General features: G+C 36.1%; 2 protein-coding genes across 3 annotated transcripts in view; one reads left to right on the plus strand and one right to left on the minus strand.

Annotated features, from left to right (window-relative positions):
• The window catches only part of LOC139971228 (poly [ADP-ribose] polymerase 1-like), a 58,067-nt gene that overhangs the window by 13,242 nt on the left and 17,086 nt on the right, over positions 1 to 27,739 (minus strand). Inside the window, exons 13-15 of the mRNA XM_071977507.1 lie at positions 2,928 to 3,060; positions 1,241 to 1,439; positions 329 to 457 (exon numbers count right to left, since the gene is read on the minus strand). Coding sequence (XP_071833608.1) covers positions 329 to 457; positions 1,241 to 1,439; positions 2,928 to 3,060 — 461 coding nt within the window. The remainder of the gene's footprint in view (positions 1 to 328; positions 458 to 1,240; positions 1,440 to 2,927; positions 3,061 to 27,739) is intronic.
• LOC139971235 (neuromedin-U receptor 2-like) lies at positions 3,096 to 26,930 on the plus strand. Of its 2 annotated transcripts, XM_071977522.1 has the most exons (3): positions 3,096 to 5,433; positions 6,207 to 6,738; positions 22,319 to 26,930. In XM_071977522.1, the coding sequence occupies exon 3, from the start codon at positions 22,824 to 22,826 to the stop codon at positions 23,910 to 23,912; it is 1,089 nt and encodes a 362-aa protein (XP_071833623.1). In that variant the 5' UTR covers positions 3,096 to 5,433; positions 6,207 to 6,738; positions 22,319 to 22,823; the 3' UTR covers positions 23,913 to 26,930. The 2 variants fall into 2 exon arrangements, with proteins under 2 accessions (XP_071833623.1, XP_071833621.1); XM_071977520.1 differs by lacking the exon at positions 3,096 to 5,433 and having other exon boundaries at positions 5,935 to 6,738.

Consider the following 27,739-nt stretch of genomic DNA (forward strand, 5'->3'; position numbering starts at 1 on the left):
CACTGTGCTGTGGGTATTGACCGCAGCTGTATGTACTGATTGTACACTAGTGTTTAATTACCGACGGTAGCAAGCTGTGTGTGTATTTTTTGGGATCAATGGTGGTGTTTAACACTTCTGTTACACCTCATTCGAAACTAGGTCAGATTACTGGCATTAGACGTTTCTTTTTGCGCAAGTCTTCACACCCTTTAAGTCAAAACCTTGGCCGGCCATTTCTTGAGATTACTTGACTGTACGTATGATGCTTCCAAAGAGTTTGCGATAAGATGTCAATTTTTGGTCAATCGGTTTGGCTCACACCAAATAAATATGCAAATTGACTAACCTCAAATTCCATCATGGTCTTCTTTAACTGTTCGATGTCAAAGATGAGTTTTATCAGGTCCTGAATCGGTTTGGCTAGTTTGGAGCTGGACCCGGAGTCTTTTTGTGCTTTCTTCAGCTGCTCTTCCTCCTGTGACCGGTATCAAGAAAAAAAGATGCTCAAATATTCATAGCAAATAAAGGATGGCCACAGACGTTTGTAGGGAAATAAGCTAAATTTCAAGTTAAGTAAATACAAACAAGAAAAAGAGGTAAATACAAGCAAGAGATTGATTACAGCATTAAATAAGAAGTGTTAGCTCAGTGGTTTATGCCGGTGCCTTTCAATCATAAGGTCCCAAGTTTGAGTCACTCCAAGATTAATGTATGTCGTCCAGTTACAGAGTTGTTGACAATTCATAATCATGGACGTTAAATATGAATCTAAGAGACTGACTTCGGTCAGCTTGCAGCTTTGATAAGCCAATGATGGCTTCTTCGCGAGTTCCTGCTTGCAGGAGGATCTAAAATACAATACATACATACATACAAATCATACTTACTAACATACAAATAAGACACACGATCACCAATAAATAGATCTGGTAGAGATAAATTTGATAAACAACTATCCCACCCCTTACTTAAACCTTCATTTATGCATCCCCCCACCCGTTTTCAATATGTGATGACGTGACGACATAAACATGAGAAATCTTTTTAGTTTCCTTTTGGCTTTAACACACACATTTCTACAGATGCAAATAAAAACCGCTGTACATGTAATCCTCAGTAGTATTAGATGTTCTGTATAAGAATAATTTCTCATCATAAAGATGAATGAGAGAGATAATAAAATTTAAAACAAAAATACTCATCTACTGAAGAAAGCTTGTCAAGGTAAAATTAAATGCATAAAAGTTAGATGGCTGACCTCTCCATAGTCGATATCAAGCGGGTAAAACTTATGAGGTCTCTTCACAAAGTTCTTTGTTCCAAATTTGTTGCCAGTCTTCTCGAGATACAAGTCCTTGAAGTGGTTTTTGGCATCAGTGACATCATTGCCGAACTTCTCTAGTTTATTACCTCCGATCGTCGTACCTACTCGCCCCCACTTCCTGAAGACGTAATAACTGTTTACGAAAAGAATAAAATTACTGAAATAAAGTATTATACTCACAAATGATACCACGGTCACAGTCTTTTGGTCCTTGATGGAAAAACAAAGCTTCCAATATATAAAGTTGCTGTGGTAGGGGGTAGGAAAGGGGGAGGGGGTAGGAAAGGGGTGGGGATAGATATGGGGAGGGGAAGGATGAGAGGAGAGCAGATAGAGGGGGAGGGGGAGGGGAGGGGGAGGGGGAGGGGGGAGGAAGAGAGGGGGAAGAAGGAAGAGAGTGATGGAGAGGAGGGAGGGACTTGAACAGGTGGAAATGTCTTTGTTACATTTATGTGTTCTATAAGAAATGCATTCATCTTTCTTTCTTCCTCCGCCCCTCACTCATGTTCTGTACAACACTGTCTGGTACCAGCCTGCACCAATTACATTTTTGTATACGTGTGATCCTTAACGTATGGTTCATCCCTTATCATAAAAGTGTTCACCTTTTCTTGCCCTTTTGTTTTCTCCTTCTTCTGGCTTTCTCAAAGCCCAGCATCATTAAATTACATATTTAGGTAGGTGTTATTAAGTCAGCCCAATTCCTTCAGGAACAGTTTTACGGAACCAAATATGATAGTCGTTGCACTACAAATAATTTTTATCACAAATGCAAAATGATATCCTTCCATTCATACCAAATAAAAGCAAACATCAACCCAAAAAAATATGCATTTCATAAATTGATTTTGTCCCACTCAAATAGTCAAACTACTAATAACTTAAACGTATAAACTATACAGTTATGAGATTTTTGTCCATTTTGTCAGAAAATTTCTGTCAATTATCGCAAAGTAATCTGCGAAGACAGTTCAGATAAGTGAAGAGGTCACATCATACCAACTATATCTCGAGGGGTAAACTTAAAATAAATCTCAAAACAAAGAAAACACAAAAGTGTTTAGTCAAGTTTTAACGACTGGGGAGTTTTCGTCCACAGAGCCTAATGAGTTTCAACCAGACTTGAGGGACATGGGGAATAAATTCACTCAATCCGTCACATGGTTCTCACAAACAAGTTAGTTACTAAGGAGAGCAACCTCTTCATACTTAATGAACCTTTTAATGCATCTGTACTGGTCACTGTCCGAGTAAATTGGCAATTTCAGGCATTTCATCATCTCAAAGCAATCAGATAAATTGTTTTTGAAAGGTAGATAAATATATATTCTGACTTCATCACGTGTCCACCATATTTGGAAGGATGGAGGGGGTGGGGAACGAGAGGGAGGGAGAGGTGAAAATAGGACCAAGGTGGCCTCTTACAAAATCGTGCTCAGAAACAGAACCCAAGACTTGATTTCAAGTTGATTTAAAGATTAGATATCAGCTGATCTCTTAATATTAAGATGATAAATGAGGGTCTCTCTACCATCCCACCCCCTTCCAACCCTCCCCCCCCCCCTTTGATAGTTTGGAGTACTGTTTACAACTTCAAGTTTGTCAATTGGTAATGATCTACCTCTCTGATTTGTCGCTCTTCAACAGCTGTAGCAGGTAGAAAGAGTTGCTACCTCTGCTGATGTCTACCATTCCCAGGGTAGCAGCAAACATGACCCCCTGAGATTTTAAAATATGACAAATGGAAGCCAACCCTGCAGATGAAAACAAAGAAAGAATTAATGAATTAAAACAGTATTCTATGAACAAACAAAAAACATGAGTGGCAATAATTCAATAAAATCATGTTCCAAACGAAGTTATATTATAATACCTACAATACCCAGAGTCTGAAATTGTGTGTGATTCCTTGCCATGAAATATTTCACAGTAAACACACACAAAAAGTCATATTTGGCAAATACCCTAACTTGCATCCCTACTTAATTTTAAATCAAGCACCAGTAGACCAGTAGACATGTATGCAATTACTGTATATGTACATGTATGCAATTACTGTATATATTATCTACCATTAAATTTCTCCACCTGGGATAATTAACATAATTTTGCAGAAGCAATCTTACTCCCAAGATAGCGACTGATAACAAATTAGGAAACACCAAAAGTTTGCAAGGAGAATAACAAATAATCTAAAACCATAGGCCTATTTAAACTGGGTGGATTTGGGGCAGGTTTTCGGTGCAAACAAAGAGTTCAAACGCGCACAGGTATTTAACAAAAAAATTGTGTCCCAAATTGGGGATTTACAAATTGTATAACTTTTGAGCGGTTGGTTACTAGGTAACTTGACAGTGGTCTACTGAATTAAGTGTTAAATATCTGTTTTGATTTGTTGGAATGGACACAAATTTAGATCATTTATTTTGATTACTCATAGCAGATAGTGAACACCTTTTGTTTTGTGTTTACATTGTATCCAGGATTACTGTTGTTATTTCGGTCTCAACTTTTATTCTGATTTCAGGCGGTTAGGGATGCTGTCGTTAGTGTTTATATTTAATTACAGTAGTGTTATTGGTTTGTCGATGACAAACCTGTATTTTGAGTTAACTGTAATTTCATAACAGTGTCTCATTGTACATGATAATGCATCTTGTTGTATGTCAGTCTATGGTCTGTACTCCAAGAGGCTCACACATCAATACCCCTCAATAAAATTTGAGCATGTTATATCATGTCGTCTGCTTCATCTCCGACTCCCGCCTTTTTTTACAAGAATCGTAGAGAAAGACCACAAGTGAAACTATGAATCCTAAAAACTAAAGTATAAATTACGGGGGGCAGTCCATGTATCCAAACCGCAACAAACTTAAACACTCATGGATATAAAAAAAATTAAAAGTTGTCTAAGCACATTAATTTGAATTATAAATATTATTAATCAATGTCTTAACTAAAATTACTTAAAAACTGACAGAAATGATCTTTAAATACAATAATTTCAAATTTTTTAATCAGGTGAATGATTCGGTAAATCTGTCCACTAAAGGTCACCATGCTGACGATTCCATGGAAACCTACTCATCCCTTGTAATAACACTAAGAGAGATTTGACTACAGTTCTAAGCACATTAGCCGATCATTTTATCAAGGCTTACACATGTAAAGCCCGTTGAACGATGTTGACACGGTCATCACGCTCGGGCGTAGGATAAACACAATAAACAAACACCTGGGCACTATAAGCTCAAAGACAGATCACGATTAAAGCGGTTGATTAACTACTTCAAACTGTTTGTAACTTTCTCTCAGGGATGTCAAACATATAAATGAATTGCTGCTACATAGCAGCTTGCCCTGATGAAAAATAATACTTAAAACTTAATATTATAGTAAGTAATTTATACTTGATACCATATTGAGGCTATTACAAGTCATGGGAGCTGCATGGGCCCAACTTAAAGCACGCTAAAACTGCACTACAAGTTTTCAAAAATACATTATCATCAGTTTTTCCCTTCTGTAAAACACTACTTGAAACATAAGCATGTAAAAATTACTACAATAATCAGCACCGATGGCATTAAATATTTCGTCTTCAAGACTTTCCTACAAGATTTCTGCAGTCTCTGAGCATCCATTATGATATATATTCATTCCAGAAAGATGCACATCATTGTAATTGTTGCAAGTTGATGTCAAGAGAAATAATTCTGTGATAAATCTAAGATGGTAATGTATCACTTTAATATTGTTCTTGGACATATATAACCCACATGTGTTAAAGTACCTCTAATAGAGCAAACATTTTCCTTAGGAAACAATTGCTTATCCTTGTTAAAACCTAGTGTTAACACTTGCTGAAGATTACAGAAGAGTCAATCATATATATGTATATATATAGCCACCAGTAGGAGTTGCTATGATTCAAATCAAACAACGAAAAAGCTCTGAAAATGTGTCCATCAGTACAAAGGTGTCCGTAGTACAAAGATTGTGAATTTGGTTCAACCACGACAAAACATCTTAGCCAATTGCTTGAGAGTATGAGAAAGGATTTATACCTTAGAGCAGCGCCTAACTGAAGGACTAGCAGTTGCACCAGGAAATCACATTTATATCTGGTAAGGTTTTTAACATCAGTTTAGAAAAGTACCATGTATGATACTGCTCTAATTTATGGCAGTTTTAGTTAATATGATCTAACAAGTAGAGTTGAAATAATATCATGTTAACGTTCTAAGACTTTTATAGCAATTTAAAACTATACATGTTTTCTTTGATATTGGTTCGAAAAAGTTTACCAACTAATTAAAAGTTCCATTTTCAATCTTCCTAATTATCAATTTCTTTGAACAAAGAAGTTTAAAGATAGTTGACTACACAAACTGAGTATGCTATATAACACTGAACAAATTTCAGTGACATAGTTTGTGATATCAAATATCTATATTTTACTCAAACTATTTCATTTACAGAATTGTACATTAAACTTAATGTGTATGCTGGTCACATTTTCCATCAAGAAAAAATCTTAGTCCAATTGATGAAATGAAAATGTGTTCAATTGTGTCAGATTTGTTACAAAAAAATTCTTCCTTTCTAAAAGAAAATTTACTTTTTTTGTCAGAAAACCTTTGACATTAAGTTCAATATTTATCCCATTAATTGATAATTCCTCTGCTATAAATTCTAGTTATATGTCAGGCAGCTTTAAAATTGACTTTTTCAAGATGACAAATTGTGTCAAATTTTGCTTTGAAATATATTATAACTCTTCTTGTATCAAAAACTAACTAAAATATCGCCTCAGATAGTAAACAAAATCTTTCAACAACTTTTTTTTCTGATTGAGCTCTACCGTTTACTCTTACTGAATTTCCTGTTTCCTCGGCAGGTTTTACTTTCGTAGTCCTGACCTTTGTCCTATGAGATGTGTGCTTGCTCTCTAGCTCTAAACACACAAGAAAATATCCAAGACTACCATTATTCATCTATCAGGCCAAGCTGCACTGACAATTTCCTCTCACTGTTGTTGAGTCAAGCATTTGCTCTCTCTTAAACAACGAGTAGACATTCTCGAGAGGTGGAGGTATCACTTCTTCGTCATCGTTTGAAGGATTAAAAACAAAAAATGGGACTCCTGGGTTTAATGAGACTTTTAGTGACGACCAATTCAATTAAGGCCTGCCGCCAGCTGGCGGTTTCTTGAGCGATTCAATAAATGTTTTCAATTTATGACGGGAAGATCAGTTTAAACTTTGAATGGAAGTTGTATAAATCCGGATTAGCGCAATTCGCAAAGTTTACCTGAGGATCATCTACTTTGGCTTCAGAGGTATACTTATCACATCAAAATATTATTACAAGAAGTGAGAATATGGAATTAGTTTAAAGGAACCATTTTTCACTTTAGAGTTTTCTGACAGGTAAGTTTGTTCATTTTTCATAATGTTATAAAAATGTTAACCTTAATGATAATAAGTTTGTGTGTTGAGTAGGTATATTGCATGTGAATTATTCAAATCTAATTTGTTCAAAAAGAAATGAGGCCGAAGGTGAAAAATAATGAGCTTCTGAGTTAAACGTCTTGTAGATATTGGGGAATAATTTATCTGGTGGTACCTCATAGCAAAATGGTAATGCAAGATGCTTTTACAAACTGAACGTATAGCAGTTTTTTGTACACAGGGAACATACTATTTTGTAAGAGACAAAATCTAGAGCATACAAAACAGCTACACAAACTTGGAAAACACAAAACTTATGCCCTGGATATGTCCATAAATGATCAATTTCCCGGATATGTCCATCAATGATCGATCTCCCGGATATGTCCATAAATGATCAATGATAGAAAACTAAACTTGTGATATTTTAAGGAGTAGTGATACTTTTTAGTAGTTTTTCTTCTGGGCAAGGATGCTGTGTTTAGTATGTGTGTTGAATGTTTACCTGGTCTATCTCACTAAAGTGTCTGTTTGAGTGGATTACGAGAACAGAACACACATAAATAATACTAAAACGACTGTCATCGACTGATTCGCACGGAACTTCTCTTCTCTCTTGTACAAAATCATGTGTCGCAAGTGTGTGTCTGATAAACTTGCAAACAATTTAATACCACCTTTGCATTCAAAATTTGAAAACTTGCTAAACAATTACAATCTTCCTTTGTTTTTCTGTCTCTTAATGGCAGTAGATAAAGCATATTGAAGGTTTCTCTCTATCTGCTTCTCTTTAATTGCCACATTTATAAAGTAAAGACATAACAACAAGATGGAACAAAAGTTTTGTTTTGTGTGAATTTATATCACTTACAAACACTTTGAAAAGAATATATTAAATGAATAAAGAACCCTTAAACCATACACTGCATACATGGAAATAAAATTGGTGATTTACGAGCAAAGCTCCTTAAATTTTTAAACCAAGATCTTAAAGTCTGAAGACGATCAGCCTCACTGGAGAGCAATTAGTTTAATTATCGGAGGTGCCTTAAAAAATGATATACCATAGTCACTTTGTAGTTCTTAAAACTGTCCTTTTTTGATCGATTAAAACTCTTAACAGGCTCCATGCATAAGATGTTATTACCATTACTAACAAGAATAGTCAATTTGCGCTTTTTTAGGATTATAAGGATGTGCAAAATATTTTCTTTACAGATTTAAATATTTATGATGAAACAACTGTATTTTTATTTATTTATTTGTTTTTTCCACAAAAGTACAAAGTGGAGGGAAGTCTTCCATAAAGCTTAAAAGCTTAACAATGTGGAAGACTCCCTGAAGAAGGAAAAGAAAAGAAAACATATATAAAGACATATACATAAATATAAATACAAATTAAATGTTCATTATATAGTAATTACATACAGGTATAATTTGGTAGTAGTCAGTATCTAGCTATTATTTCCTTACGTAACCACTTCTTAAAGGGATGTGACTGACTATTAACTCTTTAAATCGTTCGTTAGAAGATTCCATGTTCCATGATTCCATGAAACAACTGTATAAGAATGGTTACCACTGTCTTTATAGTGATTGTATTAATATCACATACAGTACAGTTTTTACTGTAACCTGCGTTATTCGGCCTAAAATTCATAGCATCTGCCTGGATAGATCTGCAGAAAGTGGAGAATTCTTTCAAGCAGGCGCGTAGCCAGGAATTTGCCAAGAGAGGGGCGAAACTGTAGATTCGGCTTTGCAAACTATCTAAGCGTAGCGCCACCATGGTTGGCGCGAAGCGTACAAGAAAATTTTGGCTGAAAATGCCTCCCAGATCGCTGGAAATGGCACTTCCCAGGCCTTGTAAGTTGCATCTTAGCATTTTCTCTTTTGAAAATACTAGCGATATCATAAAAACATTAAAAAAAAAATTAAAAAATATGCTCAAGGGGGGACAGCTACCCTTTTGCCCCCCCCCCCTTGGCTACGCGCCTGCTTTCAAGGTGGCATAGCAGAGTCTGTGTGCTTATACACCATAGCAGAGCTTTGTATAATATGGGAACAAATTGAAGCCTTATGTTACATTCATGTTACATTCTTCAACATAATTGTTTGTTTGTTTATTTTCATATTTCCTTTGTTCTTCCTACTTCATTTCCTCTTTTTGTTAATGATTGACACTTTTTTCCCCGAAGCTGCATCAACCCAAAATTTAATCCTTTGACAAAAACATTCACTACTGTTCTAAATTAACAAATTACTGTTTAATATTTTAAACTATACTTAGTCGAAAGTTCTTGAAACATTCTTTATTAAATTCATTTTCTTAGCTTGGTCAAGAAAATATCAAAATTCACTTAATCATTAGCATGAGGAATTTCCTCCTAGGTAGTAAGAAAGTTTGGGTGACCCCATCAATACCTCTCATACATACGATACTAAACCCGATACCATACCCAATAGTACCCTACCATCTCCATGACAAGAGACTTTAAAAGGATTTGGTAAAGCCATACGTACTTCCTCTCAAACACAATTAAAATGTTAGCACAGGTGCAAAGATAGAACAACAAAAACCAATGAAAGATTCAGAAGAGAAGATTCGATCACCAAAGTATCAATTACTTGAGAGATGCTTCTGCTGAGTTGTTACAAATTACATCCCGTTCCACCTTCAAGATATTCGTGTAGTGTATCGATGACGTATTAAGATTATCATTTAGACAAATTGGAGGGACATAGGAGGGCAAAGGATTTAACAGTCGAATGAAGTAAGAGGGAAATGGAAAGGAAGACACAAGGAAATACTAGAACCTTAAAATTACAGAAAAAGAAGTATTTACTAAGAATACTTCTGAATGGTACTAGATTCTGAAAGAAGAGGGCAATGAACTAGAGAGAACATGGGTGAGGGGTTGGTTGAGGGTGTGAGAGAGGTACAGTGACAAAAATCAGTTGTTTTATGCTAGGTACTGTAGTAAAGTATAATTAATTCGATTATAATATATGTAGAACTCAGTGTTGTCCAAACCTCATTCTTCAATTATTATTTGATGGTTCAAACAAAGAACTTATTGGAAATAGAAATTATCACACCCAGGCGCGTAGCCAGGAATTTGCCAAGGGAGGGGCGAAACTGTAGATTCGGCATTGCAAACTATCTAACAAGCGCCACCATGGTTGGCACGAAGCGTACAAGAAAATTTTGGCTGAAAATGCCTCCCAGATCACAGGAAATGGCACTTCCCAGGCCTTGTAAGTTGCATCTTAGCATTTTTCTTTTGAAAATACTAGCGATATCATAAAAACATTAAAAAAAAATTTAAAAATTTCCTCAAGGGGTGGGGCGCCTGCCCCATTCACCCCCCCTTGGCTACGCGCCTGCCAAGGGAGTGGACTGTGGATTTATTCAGCCCTGGGTACTCCGTGTGGCCATTCAGATTTCTGATAGTAATAAATTGTCTATTTTCCCAAAAAAGTTTGGAAATTGTTTCTACAAGTTTCTTAAATCCTTTACAAAAGATTGTCCTTCCTAGGAAGGTGAGGAGATGGTACATGCAGGGTCAAAGGTCATGGAGAGCTGCAAAGGTTACCTGACTAAAACAACCTTTAAAGTCTCTCTTACTACAGTACAAGTGATTGCCAAACCAATTATTATATTCAATGTTCCCTATAAGTTGCCAAGAAATTGCTTATTAAATATTCAAGCTTTGATGCAATTTTTTTGTACGAATGGCAGCGTGAGAAACACTTCTGTCATCTGCAACTCTGATAATAAGGTATTTAACCCTTTTATCCTTTCCTGATAAGTTTGAGTCTCACAAATTTATAAAGTAATTTTCAATTTTTTAAAACTTTGTGTCTAACGATTTTTACCATACCTGGTCTGATTTATCATGAACCAATAATGGAAATATGTTTCTTAATTTTTATAATAAGTTATACGAAAATACCTCCACCAGATCGCCACAAAATCAACTCAGATGAAGGTTATATACATTGCGAGTTGCAAACATGCAATGCACTACGTCATCACACGATCACCAAGTATCACTAAATTCTAAAAAACTTCCCTCTACAAGAACACATGGATCAATTGATTATTTTTGAGACAACTCACATTAATGAAACTGGAGATAATTTTTTGGGATGTTCCATAAATACGGCGCACGAAAATACTTTTCCTTTCATCTCATACTACAGTTATCACCGCGTATGTGGTTACAGAAAGATAAAAGTTAGTTAATTTCTGGGAAAAGAATTTATCTTCGTCAAACTTCCTGAATAGTTATGAACAACCCGCTCGACAAATAACATGAGGGAAAACTAAGGCTCGATCAATGTCGTTTTATCTGTGCTGTGCAAACACATCGCAGCATCGACGCTTTAATTTAGTCTGGTCCCTAGTATAGAATGCTGTCAGTTAATCATCATAAGAAGTCTGTAGACTCGTATACATGTATGGATCATGTACTTAGGGCATATATATAGAGATGGGACAAAATTAACAAGTTCTGAGGTACTGAAGAGTGGATGCAAAGAGAAAGTTACATCGAGTTGATTTAAACCCCGCCTATTTATTTGCTTCTAAGATATTATAGAGCCTTGTCATTGGTCGCATAGATCTTCCAGTTCCAAGCTTTAAAATTATGAATATGTATTATCACAGTCATTGGTCGATAACGTTACTCATACATATATGTATATATATGCAAATTTCATCGCTCCCTCCTTTCTTGATGAATATTCAGTTTTCTTCCACAATTAGTATCCACATTGTAAATATCCATAAGAAAGTTTTTGGTTTGTGAAGGATAATGCATTCCTTTATGGAAATGATGCATTTTCTGTCGAATACAAACCCTTACAATGAAGCCTTAGACCCCATTAGGCTATGTGCCTCCAGGCCTAAAATTTCACAATTTTCAGCCACATGTTAAACAAATGCCAGTGTATAAAACGTCTACTGGCTAAAACCAAATTCCCAATTGCATTTTCCTGGCATAAATCCAAAGGCAACATTAATTTTGCACATCAAGTAGAAAAATGAAAAAATCCAGATGCAACTAGCTAGTAAACTTGAATATAGCCGGATATTCCAGGACTGGCTGCAGTAGTCCTTCTATCCATTCTTTACATCCCATTTATTCCTGTACATTAAGAATGTCTAATTTAGACAATATTCATACATCTTTTAGGTAAAATATCCTCAGGGTACCTTGCCCTCCATCAGTGACATGGACAAAATTGTAAAGATTAGAAAGAAATTATCATTTATAGACAGCTGCTGGCAAAATAGGTTGGATCTCCGTATTCTATGGTGCATAAATCAAAGGTAAATAACCAGCTTGCATTAAAGGTTGTGAAGACTCGCGCAAAAAGAAACGTCTTATGCCGGTAATCTGACCAAGTTTCGAATGAGGTGTAACAGAAGTGTTAGACACCACCATCGATCCCAGAAAATACACACACAGCTTGCTACGGTCGGTAATTAGACACTAGTGTACAGTCACAGCTGCGGTCAATACCCACAGCACAGTGTATAAACGATACAGCGAATGGACATCTTAGGTCCAGCTAAAGATAAGAAGGGTATCACGTTTCATTACTGTCTGCATTTTGTAGCGACACGAACAAAACGTCACTTGCAAGCAACAGAAAGTTAACTTTTTCAGATGGCCGCACGTGGTTTGGGGCGAGTCTTCAATGCCTTTAATAATCTTATGGAGCTAAACCAACCAATGACAGCAATAACATCCAAATCAGCCACTAAATATTAATGTTACTCTGCATATTTATCTCCATGGACAATGTGACTTAAATAACCACGTAGGCCTCGGATATATCCGATAATCCGACCGACGGTTTTACATCGCGAGGATTACATATGAGAAGGATATCAAGAGTGGTAATTAGTTACATTTACATCACCTCCTGAAACATAAATGACATCAATTAGTCATTCTTGTTTAGTAGCAACTGGGTAGGCAGTCCGTTTCCTGTTTGCGTTGTACACACATCGGTAAACAGTATTTATCACTCCAATTTGACACTCTCAATCATGAGTTGTCTTTAAGCTCCGTACTTTGAGCTAACAATAACAACGTCCCTCGTCAATCCACTGAGCGACTACCTGGGTCAATGACATGATATAATCGTGGGCGGGGGGAGGGGAGGGGAGGGGAGGGGGGTGGGGGCAAGTCACTGATGTGAGAATAAATAATAAAATTACAAAGTGGATACAAAATTATCCATGTTTATAATACAATTTGTGTTCTTTGGTTGTTGTCAACTGCACGGATGTGCTGTACATCAATCTGAATATAGTTTTACCGTCGGCATCGTTAACTTTTCAAAGACCACTGCCAAAAAGACCAGCCATGAATGATTAACACCAAATTGTCATATATTGTCAAATAAATCAAATAAAATGCATCCATTTATGTACGTCAACAGAGTACTGATATGTTAATCAGAAGACGTCGCTTGGAGCTGCAAAATTTTTCAAAATAGACAGCATTGTTGTAAATCTTAAGGAGGCCCTCACAGGTGAAAACAGTCGACAATATTCAGAGTTGGTTATAGATTGCCAAATATATTTAAAAGAGGGTTTTTGCATTTGGTCAATAATTTCAACAAAGCCTTCTGGGTATGACTCTTAATTTTTGCCACTTATAAGAAATGGGACATAAATTTTTGCAAGACGTGGGGGACTTAACAGAGTGCTTTTGAATCAAGTAGCACATATTAATATGACACAAACACTTCTGCAAAAGTGTTGTAAATGTGGGCTTTCACCTTCAATAGTCACTTGCATTTGTACTTTACCAATTAATTTTAAACATTGGGTTGACCTTCTTGCCTTTTCTGCACAGCCTGCTGCTTTGCTTTCCTTCTTTTAAGTTTGACTTCTTACTCCTTTATGTTTTATTGCCTTGCGAGCACTGTAGTTTCCTTTTAGGGATCAATAAAGTTATTCTTACTCTTACAATAACTTAATTAAAAATGATTTTTCTCACTAGTGCATTAACATATCACACAACATACTTGCAATAGCAAAACTAACATAAGGCTAGCCTACTCTCCAGATTGAGTTACCTAATTGAGAAGGATGATCCCCCTCCCGAAACTGTTTGCATGCTTATTTAAAGGTATTAATGAAAATCATCAGATGCCATTATCATTCGTTTACGAGGGCACACTGGCTCATGCCTTCTCTGCGTTTACGTCAAACATTGCTGTATGGTCAGTGTCGGTCATGGAATACCATCCTTGTTTGTAGTGTTTTAATTGATTGCCATATGGTACATATATGATCATTAATGCTAGGTTGGTTTGTCACTCACTAATTTTTCATACATACATTATATAAATACCTCACGATATCCTATCAGTAAAACTTATGTTGCTATTAAACATATATCACACACAACCATAAGGAAAGAGCAACTGATTTTTCCTGATATTACCAAATTATTTCCAGTTACAATATTGAGTTGGATTCTGACATTTTTTCACTTTCTGTTGTGAGGCACTCCTTTAACACTTAGTCTATACAGTACAGGCCTTAAGCATTTTTTATAGAAGGACCTAGTCTTCTTTTTTTTTCCACACACAGAAATAGTCATGAGATCATAACAACCCACTCAACACCTCTTTAATTTTTGCTTTGGGCCATGACAAACTTCTCAGAGTTTATAACAAACAACACAAAAGTTATTTCTAATCTTATAATGGACAGTGGGAGTTAAGTTTATATGCAGCCCATTGACCTACAGCTAGGAGCTTCAATTTCACTCATCATACATATGGACAGAACAAATTGATCTAATTATTAAAAATCCGTCCTGCTGATATATTGGATATTTTCATTCTGCTGTTGCCACAATACCAGGTAATATTTCTTCTGCTGTTTGCCCCAATAATAGGTTATTTTCTTTACCTGATTTTGCCCCATTAACAAGTTTATTTTGCTTCTTGTTAAAGCCATAAAGATATTTACTTAGTGATTAATATATTAAAAGACCCATGAAGTAAAAATTCAAACCTATAAGTCATAAACCATAAGAAAATAGGGCATATTACTTTGTTTTTAAATTTTCTCTGTCATCACTCACTATTACTTAAATCTCTTAACCCTGCGAAATGAGAAGAAAAATGGCATGCCATGATTCAAGACGAGCGTTGTACTTTTGAAACCTGTCTAACTTTGGATCAACTGCCAGATCTAAAATTAACCAAACTAATGGCTACCTGTTGACTGAATAAATCCAATTGAAAACAGACTAGACTCACTAAGAGAGGTAAAATGAAAAAAGAAATTAACAAATTGTTAGATACTAAAATTGGCTGCATAGTGTGTAGAGAAGATAAGTGTTTAACAGTGACAAGTGGATAACCAGCTGAATCTAATCTTTTAAAATGGATATAAGATATTTTCTTGGCGAAATTTTGATGGAGATTTATCGAGCACAAATTTTACAAACACACACAGAGATTGGTCAATTGAAACAATGAAGATGTTTGTGAGCCACATGATAGGTAACCAGTCTGTTTGTAAATAAAGTAGCTAGACAAAATTTTGTTTTTCTAGATATTACAAAAACTTGACTAGACAGCATATACTGAGGAAACTTCCTCAACTGCAATAGTACTTCACATAATTAGTGTGAGATTAATGACTTCATATCTCATTGATCCCCCTAGCCCAATGATCCACTTATCCCATTGATCCCCCTATCCCAATGATCCACCCACCCCATTGATCACCCTATCCCAATGATCCACTTACCCCATTGATCCCCACCCCACCTCTTAAATCTATCCTCCTGATGCCCATACTAAGGACAATTTACTTGATTTTAGTTTCTTTCAGAATAGTTAATAATTCACCAGTTTTTAGTTCTCTATTCTAGATTCTTAACTTTGAGTTCTCCATTTTACAGGTCTATCTCTTTACAAGCTAAAAGCCCTGGATAAATGTATGAAAGGGTTCGGGAATGATGAGGGGAGGAGGTAGTGGAATAAAAATATTGCACTTCCATCCACTCTCAGATGTGAAAGGGACGTTGATTCCTTCACCTTCATCACAACGGTGTAAAGCAAAATGTGAAGAGAAAAAAACAATGAACGATCAATGTGATTTCAATTTGGGGAAGAAGATATCTTAAAAGTACTCTCATCAACAATTATGAGGCTCTTAGATATGATTTCAGGATAAATAATACATCATAGTAAGGTCAGTCACCTGAGGAATATTAAGCATCAAATGTCAATCGGATACCCTCTTCATCTCAAATAGATGGATTAGCGATAAACCGACACGGCACGATTACCAGCTAGCAAACCTCAAAACAAACTAATAACTTATGACATTGATGAGAGGATGAGTGTCCCCCTGGTTTAAATTGACAAACCCTTCTAACAGAGATGTCAGTTTGGCTTTGTATATCAGTTTTGGATCATTAAAGAATTGGTCTGTTATGACGAGCTTAAGGTATCTCCAAAAAATTATCAATAATGAAAGGTCCTGCAAGGCTTGTACTGGGATACATGGTATATGTATGGACGTCACTTTAAATCTGTCAGTAAAGGCCTTTAATACATAGAAACAAAGCATTGTCAGAAGTTGTAACTTTTAGTCCTTTCCTGGGGGATTTGACCGTCCAAAGTTATTCTTGGACCACTATCGTCTCAAGAAGATGGATAAGTGATGCACTAAAATACAGAACAATTAGCTTCTAGCAATTATATATGGAATGTTTTACCCCGTAGTTTGATAAGTCGATGAAACTGTGAGATCAATCAAGATGAATATGTCATAGCACCTTGATGTTACTATGGTTACACTACATGATTTCATAGGACTATATCGGTTATACTTGGACTATTACACAAGGTCACCAGATATTGGGCCCATAGTTTTAAGAAACTGTAATTGTTAAAGACATTCCAGACTAATATCCTAGGAGAGGTTTTGTCCATCCAAATTATTCCACTGGTATCTAAAGTAGATAGATAAAACTTGGTAAACTGATTGAGAAAGATTCCTTTCTAGTTAGCAGTATATATGTTTTACACATGTGGTCTGAGTCAAGTTGATGAGTCTGTGGGAGTGATCAAGATTGAGATGTTATAGCACCTTTTCTACCACCACAATTAAGATACACATGGATTTGTAGGCTTATCTTGATTTAGTAAACTTAGAGATGGATGGAGTATCGTAAACAAAGGTCCCGAATATGAGTCCCAGGGTTTTAGAATTCTGAAAATGCAAAGAGTAATTTCCTCAAGGTTTTGACCATTATCCAAATTATTCCAAGACCGCTGTCATTCTCAAGTACAATAGATGGATTAGTGGTACACATTAGTAGCACAAAGGGATTAACAGCATAAACAGATTAAAGGAGAATGCTTTTCAGGCTTGAGGTTTATCTTGCTAAGGTTACGATGGACTTGAAGTCATAAAATGTATGCATGGGATTGGTAAGAATTGAGTCCTTTCTGAAAACTAGGGTTGAATTAATACCATAATTTGTAAAGATTTGAACAGCATACAAGATAAACATCAAATTTCCTTAGAAGAAAATCAATATTGGGCCCAGATTTTGTATACAAGAAATTATGCTTTTAATAATACTTTGCTAGAGATACATGACCATCTACTGTATTTAAAGACTCAGGCCAGAATTATAACAAATAGATAGATCAGTGGAAACCATACTTAATATGAAACCTCAAAGCATAATCATATGAAACTTTAAAACTTGATATATATTAAACTTTCAAACTTGATATGAAACTTAATATAAAACTTATTTATGAAACTATGTTTAAGCCTTAATATTCTCAGATTCTAACCTTAACTGTTTTGGCATGAAATCGCATTCAAATTCAGAGTAAAATCTATCAACTAAGAGCTACCTCAAAGTAAAAGGTAATACCAAATTTTCATTGTGGACAACATGTGTACATATTTACCACAGCTATATTTGCAATGCGGTGCAGAATAGTACACAAAAAGGTCAACTTTTTATAGCAGTTTTTTCCACATGCATGAACAGAATGATTGAACAGGGAGGCTAATATTTAAACATTAGGATTATAACAGTGAAAGAAATGAACTTCAAAGTACAGCACTACTATATAGAATGAACTAAAGGTTTCAATGGGGTAGGAACATCGAGGTACCCCACGCACATAGCAAGCTGTTGATGGAGGCTTGTTGAGGTATAACTACTTTATACAGGCCAATGCTTAAACAATTACATAGTGTTGATTGAACAACTCGTTATAAAACCTGTAGCATCACAACATTGATGATGTCTGCAGTCTTGAAGCAGCTGTCGAAGACTTCAGCACTGATTGCTAAATTGAAATTATACATATTCTGGGATATATATCACAGGCTAGGTTCCCGCTATGAAAATTATCAAATTTTAATCAGTGATAGTTTGGCAAACTCATATAATATAGAACCCTACAAATCTTTGAAAAATTAATGACCAAATCTGAGAAAGTCATGTATTAAGTACAAGACGAATGTTAACACTCTACAAACACACCAAAATATCAAAGGAACAGTTTGAGGTCACAGTAGCAAATCAAACATTGAGATATATGGCAGCTCCCTGTTATAGAGGTCTACAAGACCATGTCCGTGTTATCTCACAAATTAATTGGACAAGTTGATTTTTTTTTTTTTCAATGGAGTTATTCGTCAGAAGTATCTCTATCACATAAATTGAAGATCCTGGTTTGGTTTACTTTTCATCTTTCATAAATATTTAAACTTTACTTAAGGAAATTATGTCACAATTTGAACTCATGGCAAAGTAAGCTGGTTTTCCAATGATGTTACACAGTCAAGTTAAAGGAGGTGCAATTCCACACACCATATTTGATCTGAGATATATGACAGCAAATGTTTGTTATGCTCATCCATTCCAGAACCGAATTAAAAGAAAAATGTTGTTCCATAATTTGGGAGATGTCATGGCTCAAACATCACAGTACATCAGAGCTTGCCTCAATTATGTCAATGTGTCATGTCCTGGTGTCATTTATTAGCAGATGAAATGTTTTCATATTTCTTTCTGTCCTTCCTTCCTTCCTTCTTTTATAAATTCTTTGCTTCATTCATTACAGTTTGTTTTTTCAACACCCATAGAATTATTTGGAAAACTACAAAAGGCTAGCACAACAATATGTTTATGCAGCACCTTTAACAATAATAACAAACAAGTTAAACAGGGGGGGAGAACCTTTAAATGAAAACAATAGTCGTTTCTGGGTCTATGACATCATCTTTAGACTTACTTAAGTCTTAATTCTCCTGGAGTAAGACAAAAATTAATAAAACATCCATAACAGCTAACAAACGGAAAATTTTCTTCTTAGGTGTTAAAGGAAAGGGTTCATCACAAGCTTCTGTATCACTCGGTTCGAAAATATTGGTTTGATATTCAATATAAATCAGGAAAGATGAATAAGTTTGGTTAATACCCACACATTAAGACTTTAAATATATATAAACCATTTTTTACTCTGATATAATCCAGTGAAAATGCCGATATATATGGTCTGTGATGTAGAGCACCCTCAGGTCGTGATAGACATAATTAAAAAAATAATTATGTGATGAGACTTGTCTCCGCCGTCATTGACATAAAAAAAAATATGAAGACCCGTCTCAACCTTTCTGCAACTGATAAAAATTACTTCCAAAAAGAAATAGATAACCTTAAGATTCTGATCAAGTTCCTGATTCAACCGTTAGTTGCCTATCAATTTTGTATGTGACATTGAATGGGACGAGGCATTAATCTGTTATACATGAAGGTTCTATAATTGGATATGTGGTTCTTTCAGTATTACTAAATTAACCAGATGTGTCAAAAATATTTCATCTGACACAAACCAGTGCTCTTAGAGGATATGCAGCATCAACATCTTTTAATCTCTTTAGAAAAGCCTGTTACTTTTCAAAAAGGGGTCATGACAGGACATCAACATCAAAAATTATAATACTTGGTTAATATGTAATAGAAGCCTGATATCTATATTTCTCATATATTTTGCAATTTTCAAATGTGATTGCTTGACACTTACTGAACCTAAAAATACAATTTTAATTACTGTTAATAATCATGAAGTACTACCCCCATGACAGCATATATGGGTCAATCCAGGCCAAATCAACAGATTTTTGGGTCAATTCCACATCAGAATTGCCTGAAATTGATATGCCACATGTCTCAAAGGATGAAATTGGGCCAAAAAACTTTTGGTTGCTAGGAAAAGGCCATGCCTAGCAACCAAATCCAGGTTGCATTTTAAGAGCCCTAACTTTGGAGGCATCTTTTGCATAAATGTAAAGTATTTTATGTCTGATTTTGCAGATATTGTGGAAGACATGTGAGCAGTCTTCTGATTTAGCTAATTTTCAGGAAAATTTACAGTCTAAATTTTTTCGTAACAAGTAGTTTAAAATGGCAGAAAATGAGATAGGGGCCTTAACTTCTTGGCTTTAGCTTACAGGTGCTTAACAATTAAGAGGGTGGTACACTAGCATAAGGACTACCAATAAACTGTATTTTCAGGGTCATATGCCCAACAATGTCTGTGAACATCGCCCTCAAAAATCACATTTTACCAATATTTTGTGCATTTCAAGGTCAACAGGGTCCGGGGGGGGGGGGGGTTAAAGAGTTTTAGACTGAACACTTTTAATACATACATGTCAATAGTTTCTTATGTTATTTAACATGGACTCATTGAAAGAAGAAAGATTTTTGCCCTCGCAAGCATGTTTCTGTAGAACTGATGTAACTCTCATATATACCAATTTAAGCTGCTCATCAGAGCATTAATAAATTGTAAAAAAGATGTTTAACTCATTATTTGCATCATAACTATAAATGTCTTACTAGTTATGTATTGAAAACCACAGATAAACCATTTAATTATGACCAAATTTGTACACATAAGTGATATATGGGCAGTAACACTTCTCTGAAAGTAAACACATATAAAGTGATATATAAGGAATTATAACTTCTATGAATGTATACATGTATTGAAGTATCAATTCTACGATAGTAAACATATAAACAAATCCATGGAAGTATCCAGTGAATAATACATTATCCTGTACAACATATCACGGAAATGTGATGCACTATGGGTAATTTTGCAATCCAAATCTAAAAGATGTTCATAGCAAACTTTGCAGTTAATACCTTTGAGAAATAACTAAGAATATCAATCACTAACTGGCATGTATGAGACTATTTTTAATGTACCTTTAATATCTTCATTCCTTTCACCAGTCCTGCATGATACCACAAGTTTGTGATAAATTTGACACAAAAAATGCAACTACTTTGAGTGATTGACATTCAAAAAACAATTTTCCAACCAAATCTGAAAATGTCACTTGACAACAACCAGTTTATATCTACAAATATTGGTTTGATTTGGATTGATATTTGCCATAATTCCATGACATTTGTCTGTGTATTGTGATAACTTTAGGCCAGATGTTCCCATTCCAAAAGAAACTGAGTTTACTTTTTATAATATTGTATTATTTTGTCCTTCAAATATGAGAACATTGTCGTGTTTACATAAGTTCGGTCTACGTACTTCTACGTACCTATGCACTCAAGAATGTAAATATTATCAAAGAATTTTATCGTCTCATATTCGGGACACGATTTGCGTAATGGTCAAACATAAAGACAAATGGGACAATCAATGCGAAAAAGATTGTATAGCCCATCTGTTGTATGATATCACTTTACTTGGCCTTTGCAAAATACAAACTCTTAAAAGCATCTCTCACAAAAAGAGCATTGACAAATAAAAAGGAAGCAAATTTTACTTGTTGGTGTAAACATTTATGATTTTTTTTTTATGATCGGGTCTGTCATTTTGAACAATGCTGTAAAGAGGAACAAAAGTCTTAAGCTTCAGACAAAAAATCAAAAATATAGAAAATAATAATAATCTCTCGCTTTGCTCTGCTGCCAAGGTATAAGACTCTCGTCCAGCATCGCATCCAATTTAAAACCAATAAATATGTCCATTTTATTTTGGGGAATAGCTTTGATTGGACATCAAATTTCTTTGATATTTTCTTTGACATCAAATTTCAATTGCTAAGCATGAGAAATGATGCAACTAAAATGACTTGTAATTATGCTAAGGTGTGATCAAATTAATTTGAAAGAACTACAACTGGTAAAGCATCCACTGCACAGGTAAGGGAAGTTTATGATCCTCCAACCAATTAAAAGCCACGTTACATAAAGCCTGTCCACGTGATTTGTTGCTATGTGAACAAGTAATCATCAAACTTGACATGAACATACATTCCAAAAGGGATTAAAGTTATCACAGTAGCTGTCACCTGAGAACGTAAGCTAAATATACCAACCAGGTACTTCCTTGTCGGAGGTAGATGGATCGGATATAAACTTCTCAGTAACGATGTTCACTGATGATTACGTAAATATACCAGGCTTAAGCTCTCATTTCTCTTTTTTCTCTACAGGTCATTTAATTGCTTGGCTTATCCGTCCAGGCCAAACTCTGTTGAGAGGAACAACGATCTTGGGAACGACCTGAACATGACAAATGGTGTCTGAGCTTCGTCAATGAAACACTGAAGGAGGCCATTCGGACAATTGAGATGACAGAAAAGCTGCATTCTGCACGTGTATGACAGGGGACCTTCAATGATTCGGTTCGAATCATCGGTAGCAATAATTGAACGAGATGCTGCCAGATGTTTAATGACACTGGAAAAAGTGAACGACCTATTCACGTAACAAATGAAAAGTGAGCAATACGTCCAAAGATATGGAACAAAATGATCATGTGAACGAAGAATCAAATGAAATAGTATTTACATTGCAACACTGAAAACCCAATGGTATATTTTTGGTCTCCACAGTAACCAGTCATAACCAATGATGTGTGAATAATGCCAATGGTTTTGTAAACAGGGAGCTAAATGAACAAAGTGACTGGTTTAAGAAACTACTACAAGCAACAGAATGGAGCCCATACAAGAAATAACAATACCTGTTGACCAGTACACATGGAATCTAACAGCCGAAGACGTATTAAACTTTCCCCTTCCTAAAACCTTCCAATCATTCCTGGATCTGACGTTTCTGATCGTTTTTGTCGTCGTCGGATCCCTGGGGAATATGTTAATAATCGCCGTTTACCTCAAAAACCTGCGACGCAAACAATCGACTGCCAATCATTTTCTGTGCAGCTTGGCGATGACTGACTTGATGGTGTGCATGGCGTTGATCCCGGCCCACATCTACTTGGAGGTGGTTATGATGGACCGTCAGATAAACCGACTGGAGTGCAAGATCACCATGGTCTTTTGGCTGCAGACGCTCCTGTGTTCCAGTTGGATCTTAGTCGGTATCTCGGTGGACCGCTATTACTCCCTCTGTAAACCGTTCGACATGGGTATTCAGATGAAACTGGTCAAACGGATCCTATTCTGCATATGGCTGTTTTCCGTCGTGGTCGCGATACCGGCCGTGGCCTACTACGACGGGCCGGGTTGTTCCTACGTACCGGGCCAAGGGACCACCCTCCGGGTTTTCCTCGTAATGTGGAACTCGACGCTGACCTTATTTTTACCTCTGGCTATCATTATTGGAGCTTATCTCAGAATATTCTGCTTACTTTCCAAACGGAACCGGACAGCCAAGTTTCAATTAGGTCGCGGGCGGCTGATGCACCAGACCAGATATGTGGTAGCTAAACGGCTTCTGCTCGTAATATGCGTCTATACGCTGTGTTGGTTGCCGAGGACCATATTGGAAATTTTCTTTGCAATAACGACACAGACGTACTCGCGACTTTCGTTTGGTGTCTACCTCTGTACCTGGGTGATTCCTTACATGAACTCAGTTCTTAACCCACTGCTCTACTCCATGATCAATCCTTCATTTAGGAATCAATGCTGGGAGATCATAACCTGTGACTGTTCTAAGAAAGTAGCGTACACAGCCGAGAGTTGGATTCATAGGGCGGCAAACGGTTCCTTTGGACAGAGTAGCTCTCAGAAACAGAGTAGCTCTCCTAGAACTAAATCCTTTCCTGGGACATGGGTCTAGTGGAGACGCATATCAATGTTTAGAGGGCATTAGCAATCCATGAACATTTTATACCCACCTCAACATTGCCTTAACAATCTTTCTTCTGGGTAGAGGGTGGGGGGGGGGGGGGAATAGGCAGAAGAGGATTGAATCAGTGTTGGGCGTGGATTGTCCAAGCAACATGGAACGTGTGACTTTGATTTGAGGAAGTACACCTCAAAATTACCTCAAAACATCCTCACAAATCAACAATCTGTGTGTTCTGTACTGCAATTTTGTTTACGATTAACAAAATGGCACTTGCCCTTTATCAAAAAGGGAAAAATAATTAACAAAAAGAGCACACTACTTATATCTGTTAGGTGCTTTTCTGAATTTTCATGGAATTTGAGTTGCTCTATACCCTCACTTTCTTAATGACCATGAGAGAAAATATCTCTTGATTAATTAGTTAAAAGCATTGAAGCTACAGAACTGTAGAGCTAATTAAAATAACAATTGCTATAACTCAGCAAATTTTTTCAAAATAGGGCCAAAAGTTTAATAATATATTAAGTGGTCAGTGTAATATCTCATTTTGTATTAAATATGATGAAGAGCCCAATTTTTTTTATTGTTTTCAAAATATTGACTGGTTCAAGAAAATTAAGCATGACCGGATTACAGGTACTGCTGTTCTCATTTCTGGTATTTATGAACAAAATATATCACATTTATCAATGCAAAAATGCTTCAAACAGAAATTTTTATTAAAAGTACTCCATGATTTGCTAACGGTGCAAAATGACTTCGAGGGAATCTTGATTTCGTCCATTGTCATCCTTAACTTTGAACGACACTCTGTTCACCGGTAATGGTTATGCAAATTAGCAAACAACCACAAACTACTGTTTCCAGACCACGTCTCTAGAAGCAATTTTCTGATTTTTCACCCCCTGCAAACCCCTCTACTTCACCATGGGATACATCAAATTTTCCTTGTTTAAACATTCAGCCCTTATTTATTTTCAATTCTCAAAATATCTCTGACGAAAAGACCAAATACATCAAGAAGTAACCATTAAAGTAGCTATATATAATGTTACAAAGTTTCTCTCCTTTAAAACATTTCCTTTCCATGGAATGAAACTCCCAGACAAGAGTGAGGTGCTAGGTTTTTATCTTTTTGAATAACTGCCGCATTACTTGGCAAGAACTGTAAAACTGACTCTGGTTAAGCTACGATTTTTTTAAATACCTCAGAGCACTAGAAAGAGCTCTTTGCGTAATTGACTTTTACTTATTTACTGCAACATCGGGCAGATTTCTCTCCAGTCTCGTTATCACGAAGCATATGTACCTTGGCAGAAATGAGAAAAGGTGATTTACTTCCAAGGTACCCCTCACCCCCCCCCCCTCTAAATGATCCAAACACTCACAACCTAATGATGACATTGTACGACCTAGCATGTCCATTTGGCTGTGTGATTTTTTTGAGGTGAACATTTTCCACACAACTAGCTGATTGATGTAGAACGAGTGCATTAAGGTTTTCAAAACATTCTGTCAGAGGTGGTATGATCGGAGAGTTGCGACTCACTCGTCCATTAAAGACATATCATATTCACTTGTAGACACCAACCAATTATGTCACTGTAAGAAGTTTTTGAAAAAACATTTTTAGACTCCAGAATAGCCAGTCTTACTGTGTAGAATATAGTCACATAAGATGCACCGTGAAGCCATCGACCTTCCCTAATTGAGCGGACACGTCAGTCCTTCCCACCAGGCTTTCGTAAATTATTGTTCATGAATGAATGCACTAATTTAAGAACCTTGTCTTCACCGTAAAGTACACGCTACAGAATACACTCTGACACAAGTTCCAGTTCAATGACTGGTATTCGAAGAAGAAAAATCGTCTGTCACATTCTACTCACACTTCCAAATATTTCAACTTGCGTATGCCTTGTATGTTATTCTTACTTTCACTTAACTATGACAGGGTAGTCAGAGGAAATGAGCAAGATGGGGAGTTTAAAAATATAAAATAAATTCCTACAATTTTGACATTCAAAACACTTTCATGTAAAACAAGGGCACCGTATCTCCCTCCGCTACACTTAACATCTACCGACAGAGATTTTCATTTCTAAATGTGCCAAAGTTCAGCCGTTACAGACTTAGCGATGCAACCATCCTCGACGTACCTTCGACTTTTCACTTACGTCACAGGAATTAAGACTAATAAACGGAGGAGAACTCACTTCTTTCATTTTATCGACTGACATCATTAAACAGGAGAAGAGACAATTTTAAGTAGTTCTCGTGCACCGGCACTTACGAGCAAATGGAAAACAACAAGACATCATCGTAAAATCAGTCCATCGTCTGAACAAGTTAATTCGCTATTAAACAGTCCATGAAATGAAGATGTGTTTTTGGAGAGAGTATAAGTTAAGAATGAAGATACTTAGTTTTGGACCATTTCCAACATTTATATGTGAAGTGGTTGAGTACGTCCGACACGCCTTTAGAAAAGCATCCATTACGTCAATTTTGTTTTTTATTTGACTAAATAATGTCCATAATCGATCGGACAGAAGATTATTGCAAAGTTTATTGGGAACATATAGCATTGTCTGACTTTACACTCTAGTAGTATGAGAGGCAAAGAAACTTCTTCTTTCTTGCTTTGGTGTGTTAAAGTACAGGATCGAATTGAAACTTTTGTGAAGCTAACATATAAGCATTCTTAACAGGTGGTTCATAAGATGAGGGATCTGAAACGATCTGTTAGCAAGCCCTGAAAACTGTAGATAAATTTTCTGATGAATAGAAATATCCCACGACCCACTTTTGAGTCGCGCCCAGTGGTTTTCGGACTGTTGCTCTAGTACCGGGGTTCCCTAACTGGGGTGCATGAACCCCCAGGGGGTGCGTGAGTCCATCCCAGGGGGTTCGTGAGACGTTTCTGAAAGTCAAAACTAGAGTACTTTTTGTTGAACTAAAAACTGATATATTATATAATTTAGTAATGCACAAAAGTTGACAAACTCTTTTCGCGTTCCATACGCATATGTTGCCATAGTAGTATAGTGCCGTGCATGTGATAAAAAACAGGAGCAGCCGTCTCATCAAGTGTGATGGGTGATCGATGCGTGATACAATTCGTGATCTGATCTTGAAGTTTCCAAATAAATATTTATTCATCTCTTGTTTTTATTTCATTACAATATTACACTATGAACGTGATCTTTTACGAAGCACTGTTATAAGTATTATAGTATAATAATGACTCAGATCGTGTCTCGAAAAGTTGGGGGTTCGTGGACAACTCTGACATCCACTGGGGGGGGGGGTTAGGGAAACCCTGTTCTAGTACATATGACCATAGGCTATACGCTCAGTTTTCAAACACCTATTAAAGTGGCCTGCGAAACGTAGCGTACATTAAGAAATTAAGTCTCCTAGACGTGCTCTTTCTACCTATTGGAAATGACAAATTTCGCTCACTGTTTAAATCAGGTCGATTTTAGTGTCCTAAAGAAATTAAAACTGTGCGTAATTTAATTAAAGCTTCATGTAATCCTTGAGGTCATTCATTTGCATATCAAAGAGACTGATACAAAACAAAGCGTTTGCACACCAAAAAAATACGATTTAATGGTGGAAATTAGACAGTTTGGACACAAGGAAGAAATTTCGTCTCAAAAAATGGCCAAACTTTAAAGTCATTCTTCTGTGACTGAAACTTCATGTCATCACATAAATATCAAATCTATGACTCCCATATCAGTATCACCTTGTGGTCAGACTGAAGACATGATACAGAAACTGCTGTTCAAAATGGTCAGACGAACAAC

Source organism: Apostichopus japonicus, chromosome 8 (assembly GCF_037975245.1).
Source record: "Apostichopus japonicus isolate 1M-3 chromosome 8, ASM3797524v1, whole genome shotgun sequence".
Lineage (NCBI taxonomy): Eukaryota > Metazoa > Echinodermata > Holothuroidea > Aspidochirotida > Stichopodidae > Apostichopus > Apostichopus japonicus.